This window comes from Cannabis sativa, chromosome 8 (genome assembly GCF_029168945.1).
Source record: "Cannabis sativa cultivar Pink pepper isolate KNU-18-1 chromosome 8, ASM2916894v1, whole genome shotgun sequence".
Lineage (NCBI taxonomy): Eukaryota > Viridiplantae > Streptophyta > Magnoliopsida > Rosales > Cannabaceae > Cannabis > Cannabis sativa.
In genome coordinates, this window is record NC_083608.1 from 35,320,622 (window position 1) to 35,330,316 (window position 9,695).

The 9,695-nt window shown below is 36.8% G+C and overlaps 2 protein-coding genes across 2 annotated transcripts; both read left to right on the forward strand.

Moving 5' to 3' along the window:
- The first annotated feature begins 272 nt into the window (after window positions 1–272).
- Window positions 273–1,094, forward strand: LOC115700178 (uncharacterized). The gene is made up of 2 exons (XM_030627740.1): window positions 273–299; window positions 720–1,094. The coding sequence occupies exons 1-2, from the start codon at window positions 273–275 to the stop codon at window positions 1,092–1,094; spliced, it is 402 nt and encodes a 133-aa protein (XP_030483600.1).
- A 957-nt stretch (window positions 1,095–2,051) lies between these two features.
- On the forward strand, window positions 2,052–4,874 carry LOC115699300 (large ribosomal subunit protein mL102 (rPPR5)). Its single transcript, XM_030626635.2, has one exon. The coding sequence runs from the start codon at window positions 2,212–2,214 to the stop codon at window positions 4,513–4,515; it is 2,304 nt and encodes a 767-aa protein (XP_030482495.2). The 5' UTR covers window positions 2,052–2,211; the 3' UTR covers window positions 4,516–4,874.
- Window positions 4,875–9,695: the final 4,821 nt, after the last annotated feature.

Below are 9,695 nucleotides of genomic sequence, written 5' to 3' on the forward strand. Positions count from 1 at the left end.
TTGATGCCAACCATCTAATCAACTTAAGGTTAAACCCTCCCCAAATGACCCCGATTGAAAGCCTCCACGACATTGCCATAGCAGTCGCGAGCTTTGTATGGAGGAGTATTTTTGAAATAGAAGGTCTGATACAGGCTGGGGTAACCCGTACGATAGGCACAGGTGAACATATTTTAATTTTATGTGACCTTTGGCTTCCACACAACACAAATAACTATGTTATTTCTTCACATCCTGCACTTGTTAATCAGACTATAAGCAACCTTTTCAAAATGAATTCACAAGAGTGGGATGAAGAGGTAATTAATGTAGTTGATTTTTTCTATACAATTGAGTTCTACTGCAATATCCGACTATTGGAGCTGGCGGTTCGAACGATTGGGGCACTACTCGGTTAAGAGTGCCTACAAGTTCTTACAAGAAGAAAAAGGAGCTTGGCCTGTTACTGGAGCTACTGGCGTTTGGAAGGATTTATGGAGTTTCAAAGTTCCCCCTAAAGTCAGCAACTTCTTATGGAGGGCGGCTTCAGGCTTGTTACCAACTTGTGTCCAATTGGAAAAAAGACATGTTCCAGTTAACCCAACATGCCCCTCATGTCTCACTACAGCTGAAACTATTTTTCATGCGTTGGGTGTGTTCATGTTCGTGCTTGTTGGAACAGAAGAAGTGTGGATGTTGGTAGTAATATGGATGATGATTTCAGCAATTGGCTGCTGTAGCTGCGATGCCAAGGAAGAGAAGGCGAGTTGGAGGAGGCTGCTATGGTCAGCTGGGCCATTTGGCGTGCCAGAAATGACTTTGTTTGGCAGCAAAAAAGTTGGACTGCTGCAAATGTGGTTACATCAGTAAGAATGCTACTTGATCAGTTCAAAGACGCTCAAAAAAGAAAGGGTCTTTCTTTGTCTTCGTTGTTCGACGGAGGCCATTTGGTTGAGCATTGGAGTGCACTTTCTTCAGGAAAGATCAAGGTTAATGTTGATGGCGCCTTATTTGAGCATGAAGGCAGGTTTGGGTGGGGTTGTGTGGCTCGCGACTGCCATGGCAATGTCGTGGAGGCTTTCAATCGAGGTCATTTGGGGAGGGTTCAACCTTAAGTTGATGAGATGGTTGGCATCAAAGAAGCTTTAAGTTGGATTGATCAGTACAATTAGGGACAAGTAATTTTGGAATCAGACAGCTTGGTATGCATACAAGCTATTCGTAGTAAAAGCTCTATGTCATCTTCTTTTGGTCTTTTAGTGCATGATGTTCGTGCATTGCTTTTATCTTTAGACAATGTTGAATTGTGTTTTGTCAAACGATTTGCAAACAAGCTCGCACTAGGGGTGAGCATAAAATCCAGAAAACCGAAAAAACCGTTTAAACCGACCTACCGAACACCGTTGGAATTGAAACCGACGAAACCGAAAATCGAAAAAACCGCTAACGGTTAAAACTGCCATTGAACGATTGTTTTTCTTTTTTGGTAATAAATCGACTGAAAAAACCGAAACCGGCCGTTATACATATATATATATATTAATTTATTAAGTTTTTTTTTGCATCTAATATATATATTTTTTAATATTAATATTAAAAGAATAAAATAATTAGTTTTTGAACAATTAATTTATATGTTTGTGGTTGTAAAATGTAAAATAATGTATTTATAGAATAAATTGGATTATTTTTTTTTTTAAAAAGTTCGGTTTGGGCATTTTAAACCGACCAAACCGAGGTTCAAAATGGCCGATTTTAAGATAGGTTCTGGATTGTTCGGTCGGTTTTCGGATTGCACCAATCCAGACCGAAAACCGAATTTTGGATCTTTATAATAGAAAAAAACTGACTGATGCTCAGCCCTAGCTCGCACTGCTTAGCCAGAGACTCTTGTTTCTCTCGAGGTCGCGTGCTTCAATTGAAGGATTGTTCCTCTGAAGTACGTTCTATTGTTATTAACGATTTGATTAGTTAATAGAGATACCGATTTTGTTAAAAAAAAAAAATATCAAAAATAAATTTATGTCATCAAGTATTTTATAAAGCATTCAAGCATTCTAACCAAACACAACTTAAAAAAAAATGGGGCAAAATAGAAATTTTATATTTTGAGTTATTTTATTTTCTCCTAAAAGAAATGAACTTTAAACCCTAACAACAGAGCAGCGGACTGCTCTTAAACCCCGATTCACAGTTCTCCCCAACTCTCTTTGATTCCATACCTGAACACCAATGGCGTTCGTCTTATCTAAGCGCTGCCAATGGCGACCGAGGCTCTTCCCTAATCTTATCAGGATATCAGACCCTTCTCCGATCTGTCTCCTCCGCCTCTTCAGCTCGAACCAAGATTCGGCCACAGGCGTCGTCGATAAAGTATCAGACCCAAATGCCGACCCCACTTCTTCAGAAGCTCCAACTGGACCCGAAATCTCATCATCACCAATTGGTTCGGAAACCGTCGTGAATCAGAGAACCCCACGAGGTAAGCGTCGAAACCCAGAAAAGTTAGAGGATATTATATGTAGAATGATGGCTAACCGGGAATGGACTACTCGTTTACAAAACTCGATTCGGTCTTTGGTTCCTCAATTCGATCCCACCCTCGTTTGGAATGTGTTGCATGGTGCCCGGAACTCGGAGCACGCGCTTCAGTTCTTCAGGTGGGTCGAGCGTGCCGGTTTGTTTGATCACGACCGTGAGACCCATTCTAAGATTATTGAGATTCTAACCCGAGCTTCGAAGCTTAATCATGCCCGGTGCATACTCTTGGACATGCCCAATAAGGGTGTAGAGTGGGATGAAGACCTTTTTGTTTTGCTTATTGATGGTTATGGTAAAGCTGGGATTGTTCAAGAATCTGTGAAAATTTTCAATAAGATGAAGGAGTTGGGTATTGAGAGGAGCATTAAGTCTTATGATGCTTTGTTTAAGGTTATTCTGAGGAGAGGACGATATATGATGGCGAAAAGGTACTTTAATGCAATGTTGAGTGAGGGAATAGAGCCTACTAAACATACTTATAATATCATGATTTGGGGTTTCTTTCTTTCATTGAGATTGGAGACTGCTAAACGGTTTTATGAAGACATGAAGAATAGGGGTATATCACCAGATGTTGTTACTTATAACACAATGATCCACGGGTATAATCGGTTCAAACTATTGGATGAGGCAGAAAATTTGTTTACAGAGATGAAAGGAAGAAACATAGCTCCCACGGTTATAAGTTATACTACCATGATAAAAGGGTATGTCTCTGTTGGTAGAGTTGATGATGGACTGAGATTGTTTGAGGAGATGAAGTCTTTTGGTATTAAGCCCAATGCTGTTACATACACAACTTTATTGCCGGGGCTTTGTGATGCAGAGAAAATGTCTGAAGCTCAGACAATGTTGAGGGAGATGGTGGACAAGTTTATTGCTCCTAAGGATAACTCCATCTTTATGAGATTGTTATCAAGCCAGTGCAAGGCTGGAGATTTAGATGCAGCTGCAGATGTACTCAAGGCAATGATCCGGCTGAGCATCCCGACAGAGTCTGGTCATTATGGCATCCTAATTGAAAACTTCTGTAAGGCGCAGGTGTATGATCGGGCAGTTAAGTTGTTAGAGAAGCTTGTTGAGAAAGAAATTATATTAAGGCCACAGAGCACTGCAGTGATAGAAGCTAGTGCTTATAATCCAATGATTCAGTATCTATGCAACCATGGGCAGACTGGGAAAGCTGAAAACTTTTTCAGGCAGTTGATGAAAACAGGTGTCAAGGATTCTGTTGCTTTCAATAATTTAATTCACGGCCACTCCAAGGAAGGGAACCCTGATTCTGCTTTTGAAATTTTGAAAATTATGAGTAGAAGAGGGGTTGCTAGTGATGCAGATTCTTTCAGATTGCTGATTAAGAGCTACTTGAGTAAAGGTGAACCAGCTGATGCTAAAACAGCTTTGGATAACATGATTGAAAGTGGGCATCTTCCAGAGTCATCATTATTCAGATCAGTAATGGAGAGTCTATTTGAAGATGGGAGAGTTCAAACTGCTAGTAGGGTAATGAAGAGTATGGTTGAGAAGGGTGTGAAAGAGAACATGGACTTGGTTGCTAAGGTTTTGGAAGCCCTCCTCATGAGAGGTCATGTTGAGGAAGCATTGGGTCGGATTGATTTACTTATGCATAGTGGCTGTGAGCCAGACTTTGACAGTCTTCTATCTATTCTTTGTGAGAAAGGGAAGACAATTGCCGCTATCAAGTTGCTGGACTTTTGCCTTGAAAGGGACTATTCTGTAGATTTTTCAAGTTATGATAAAGTTTTAGATTCTCTTTTAGCAGCAGGAAAGACACTTAATGCATATTCAATACTATGCAAAATAATGGAGAAAGGAGGAGTTTCTAGTTGGAGTAGCTGTGAAGATTTGGTTAAGAACCTTAATGAGGAGGGCAACACAAAGCAAGCAGATATTCTTTCCAGAATGATAAAGGGAGGAGGCAAAGAAGGTAGTGGGAGCAAGAAAGGGAAGAAACAAGCATCTGTAAGTGCTTGAATTTTGTTAAATTTTAAAGCATACTTATTTATTTAAACTATTTACAAATCTTCAGATTCGAGTGGTACCTTTGTTGTAATTTTTCAACGTCTGTTTCCTTTCTTTGGATGTCAACATTACCAAGTTCCTAGATTTTGGTAGTTAATTTGATTAGTTTTCTAGAGCATATGCTACAAGTGACAACTTCGATGCTTTTCTTGAAAGGCAACTTCAATGTTCAACATTGACAAAAAACCATTGTACAACAAATAAGAAACTCATGCTGATGTGACATGGAATGTTATATCTGTTGCAGAACATGTAAAAACTAATGAACCAGAAGTTTAGCAATCTTGAGATATTTGCTTGCAGTGCTCAAACTTGCCATGTTTTGTTATTGAAAGGGTTCTCAGTCAGCATATATTCATGTTTTTATTGTTAATTGATCAGGCTTTAACATTGACCAGTTGTTCGATAATTGTTCATAAATGAAAATTGACTTTTGATTGAATGGAATGAAAATGGATAGGAACGAGAATGAGAATAGTAAAGATCATGTTTATTTTGTTTGGTTCTGAAAGTTGTTATGTAGGGAAGGAGTGACTCTGCTGTATATTACTTGGTCTAATCTGTACAGTGTAGTGACTGTGTATATAAGAATGTAGATACAAGAGAAGGGCACCTGTCCTTATTGTGAGATGAAAGAAATGAATCCATACGTACAGAATTAGTTAGAATAAGCTGTTCGCTATATATTAAGTGGCTTTTACCTGCAAGTGAACAGGTCTATAATGATCCAAAAGCTATTGGCCTCAGTAGTGTCCAACACCATCTATAGGTGACGTATTATGATTAGTTAGCAATATTCATTAAAAGTTATTTTCTTAAATTATATGAGACCCAATATTTAATTACACCAATAGCTTTATGACATTTAGGAGGGTGCTAGACACTACGGTGCTTTTTAGCAATTTTTTGTCCAAATATAGTCTTAAGGGCTGCACCAATAATATCTTTTTTAGGAAGTCAACAACAAAAATTTACTACATTACAATGTAATTTATATCACTTTTTAAATTCATATCATGGAATTCTTTAAATACCATTAATTACAGTTCCAATCATAGATTTGGGCCCAATTGTAATCACTCCAAGAATTAAGATGTTAAGGAAACTAATATTCGATCTTTTTGGAAATTTGGATTCCACTTATTATACAGCATGTTCCCAGTCATTCATGTTATTAAGTCTTAAAATAAAAGTTGTAAGAATCATCTTCTCCGAAAAACTTTAATGTGTGAATCAAAGAACTTAATGAATACAAATAAGAGTTCATGAATATTCAGAATTTAGACTGATAGACTAATAATTATTATTGTTATATGAATAACTCTTTTTTGATAAACAACACGTTGATAAAAGATGTTTTATTCATATCGGTCTAGTCATGGATAATCAAATATACATAGTACCTTTACTAAATGGCTATCCACATATGTTATTTGAATAAAAATCCCATGCCACTAAAGTATAGTGCTTAGTAAATCGTACTTGGTAATTCCATATTAAAGATCCATAATTTAATACACTACTTACGTATTTTATTCATATTGTATGATCTAATTCTCTTGTGTACTTCCTTACAAGAGCATACCTTCTCTATATGAATATGAACTTTTTTGATATTTATTAAATATATATTTCTATGATTAATATATTTATTTATAATATATTTGTATTTCATATATTCTTTAATATATTATCCATTAAATACTTGCTTTTAAGGCATAAACCCTAACATAGTCCAACCCAGGAAAGGAACATTGGACGACAGTTAAACACATTATGAAGTACTTGAAAAGAATCAAGAACTATGTGTTAGTCTATAAAGGTGGTGCTTTGGATCCTATAGGCTATACTGACTCAGATTTTTAGGTTTGTCTTGACGATAAGAAATCTAAATATAGGATGGTGTTCACTCTCGGGAGTGGAGCAGTGGTATAAAGAAGCGTTAAACAATCTACTATCTCTGACTTTACCATGGAGGCCGAATACTAGCTTCTACTGAGGCTATTGAGGAATCAGTCTGGCTGAGGGATTTCTTTATAGAGCTTGGCATTGTTCTAAATACGAAAAACCACTAGTGTTACTTTGTGACAATACTGGTGCAATGTCCAACAGTAAAAAGTCTAGAAGCCATAAGAGGAGAAAACTTATAGAGAACAAAATACCACATCATTTAGGATTATGTGGCAAGAGGAAACGTGCTGGTGGAGAAGGTTGACACTAAAGACAACCTTGCTGATCCATTCACCAAGACATTGATGGAGACTGCGTTCGAGAAGCGTATCAAGAATTTAGGATTAGTTGAAATGTACTAATTATTTTATGTTAGTGCAAGTGAGAGTTTAATGAGATTTTATGTCCTAAATAAAATTCAATTTCAATGTAATCTTAATTAATTAATGGGATCCCTTAATTAATCAATAAAAGTTCAGAAATAATTTTATTACTATTTTGTATATTATTTGGTTCACATTTAACTTTCAAGATCATATGTTTGATATATAAATTCTATTAAATTCTGATCATACTAATATTCATGATTATAGTGTTGTCTACACAGTGAAAAATAATCATGATAATATGATTCAAATATTTTAGTCCCATGTATTATCAGTGCACTAGATTTACACTGATGTAATAAAAAATAATGTATTTTACTTACAATTGTAATAGTAGATGTCTTTTCTATGGCATTAATAAAGTAAATTTGTATCAAATGTATTGGCTGTACATTGTACTTGACTAATATTAACAGTAGAAAAGATATTATAAACTTACCGTTGTATGATCTTAGGTCAATTGATCTCAATCCTGATATGACTATGTTTTAACTTAATTGTGCTCACAAGTTCTTAGACTTGTTCTTTACTAGCTTACCCATAGGACTAGCCCATACTTACATGTTGGGAGCTTGATAGTGCAATTGAGTGAGAGCGTTAATCATATAAATAGAATCTATAACTTCTATGAATATTAGTAGTGAAATGATAGTTTTCTTAAAGCTTGGGCAAACGAGTTAAATGGTGGAATACTCATTTATGTAGTTATAATAAATTAATAAAATATCATTTACAAAGAGCTAAGTATTTTAAGGATAAAATACATTGAAGGGTAAAATGATAATTTTGTCCATATTCAATGTGAATTGTTTATAGAGGATCATTTATTATTTAGAATGAAACAATGGATAATTATAGCGTATTTATATTTTCTATATTGAGCATTCTATGCAATCAAGAGTGATATTTTGTATCTATAATGGAGTCAGAAGTAATAAGTTAAGAAATTTACTTGGTAAATTTCAGATCTACTTATTGGGTGCTTGGTTACATAGGCCCATGGTCTCCATATTATTTGAGATAATATTACCTTGTAGACTCAATTAACTGATTTAATAAGTCAATTAGAATTCAAAAATAGATTGTGTACTATTTAAGAATTTTCACTAAATGTTGACCTCAAATTTGGCTACCCGACAGTGGATTCGCATTTAATACTGATGCTTGCCACGTGTTACACAATAAGAATAATAAAGTAAAGCATACACTAGATTTTATAGAGGTTAAGTCCCTGAGTTAGCGGGTAATGACCTACTCCCCTTTTGGCTGTATTAATACTAGAGATAATACCACTTTGATCACAATAGTGCTGGGATCTGAAGTGGCTCTCTTAATATTACAATGTGAGAACCAAAGTTGACTAATCTCACAAGAGAGAGAGAGAGAGAGAGAGAGAGAGAGAGAGAGAGAGAGAGAGAGAGAGAGAGAGAGAGAGAGAGAGAGAGAGAGAGAGAGTTAGGGTTTTAGACTTTGAGCTTGAGAGCTCTTGGGGAGGTAGGGACTTAGTGACTTAGAGAATTAGGGTTAGACTAATGCTCTTTATATAGTAGAGCTTACATGAAGATTAAACACTAACGTCCCTTAAAAATAAGAAGATAAAGCCTTATTTACATAATTAAATAATAAATAATAAATAAGATAATTATCCCTCAAATATAGGAAATTTACTGACATTTCCCCCTATTTTTGTGGGTTGTCAAGGTCCAAACCGCAACTTAGCTTGCTATCCATGATTGAAGGCTGCACACCAAAGGCTTGCTAGGAAATGGTTGGCTGGCCATGTTCCTTCTAGGGTTTGGCCAGCCATGTGCCTGCCACAGTCTAGCCGGCCATGTGCTTGCCAAGGTTTGCAAGTTGCACATCAAGTGTCTGCCAGCCTACAGGCTGCACATCAAGTGCCTGCCAGCCTTTGAGACCTGGCCGGCCCTAGGATTTAATCATGGGAGTTGTTCAGCTTTAGGGTTTCACCCTAGGAAGCAAGCCAGTTCATGCTTGGGTTTGGTGACCCTGGCCAATTCTTAGTTGAGTCATGGGACCCTGGCGTACCCTCTCAAATCTTGAGAACCCTTACTGGCCTAGGCCTTGATTCCAAGCGGGTGGCCAGTTTTCTATCCTATTTTGACCTTAGCAAGAATCTTGTCATGACCTTGTAGGCATATACAACCTTAGTCCATACGTGATTTCCTTAGAAAATCTATATGAAACTCAATGGAGAGTCTATTATAGTTGAATGCTCAACTTAAGACTTAATATTTGTCCAAGTTGTTACACTTGAGACTGTACTTTGCTGATACTCAGCCTTGTACAATGACATTATTTGGAAAGTACCCTGGTACAGTTGCCCAGAGTTTTATCTATGGCTCAGAACCTACAAGGAACTCTGCCTTTTGGCTTGGGACCTTCCATGAACTCTGCCTTGCCTTAGAGATTTAGCCTGGTACGTGGTTCCTATAGGAACTCAGTCTGGTTCTTCTCTGGCTGTACAGTTCTCGAGTGGCCTCAACTTTATGCATTTTGAAATGCATAGTTCTTGTGAGGCCTTGACCTTATGCATTTGAATTGATTTTTTATTCATATTCGGCCTTGAGGCTTTCATGTTCTTGCTTTTGGCCTATAGACACTTTATTTTTGAACACTACTATTGTTTAGCCTTAAAGCCCTTCACTATGGACGTATGACTGCTCTGACTATCTTCTTATTGTCTTGACATGTAAGTATCCAAATTTACTTTTCTTTATGTCAAGCTAAAGTATGCCTACACTTGACTTAGAGGAAGTAGGGGTGTGCAAAAAGTCA

Coding starts and splice junctions, on each gene's coding strand:
- LOC115700178 (XM_030627740.1), top strand. CDS start 273: ATGAATTCACAAGAGTGGGATGAAGAG. Junction 300..719: donor CACAAGAGTGGGATGAAGAG/GTAATTAATGTA, acceptor TGGCTGCTGTAG/CTGCGATGCCAAGGAAGAGA.
- LOC115699300 (XM_030626635.2), top strand. CDS start 2,212: ATGGCGTTCGTCTTATCTAAGCGCTGCCAATGGCGACCGAGGCTCTTC.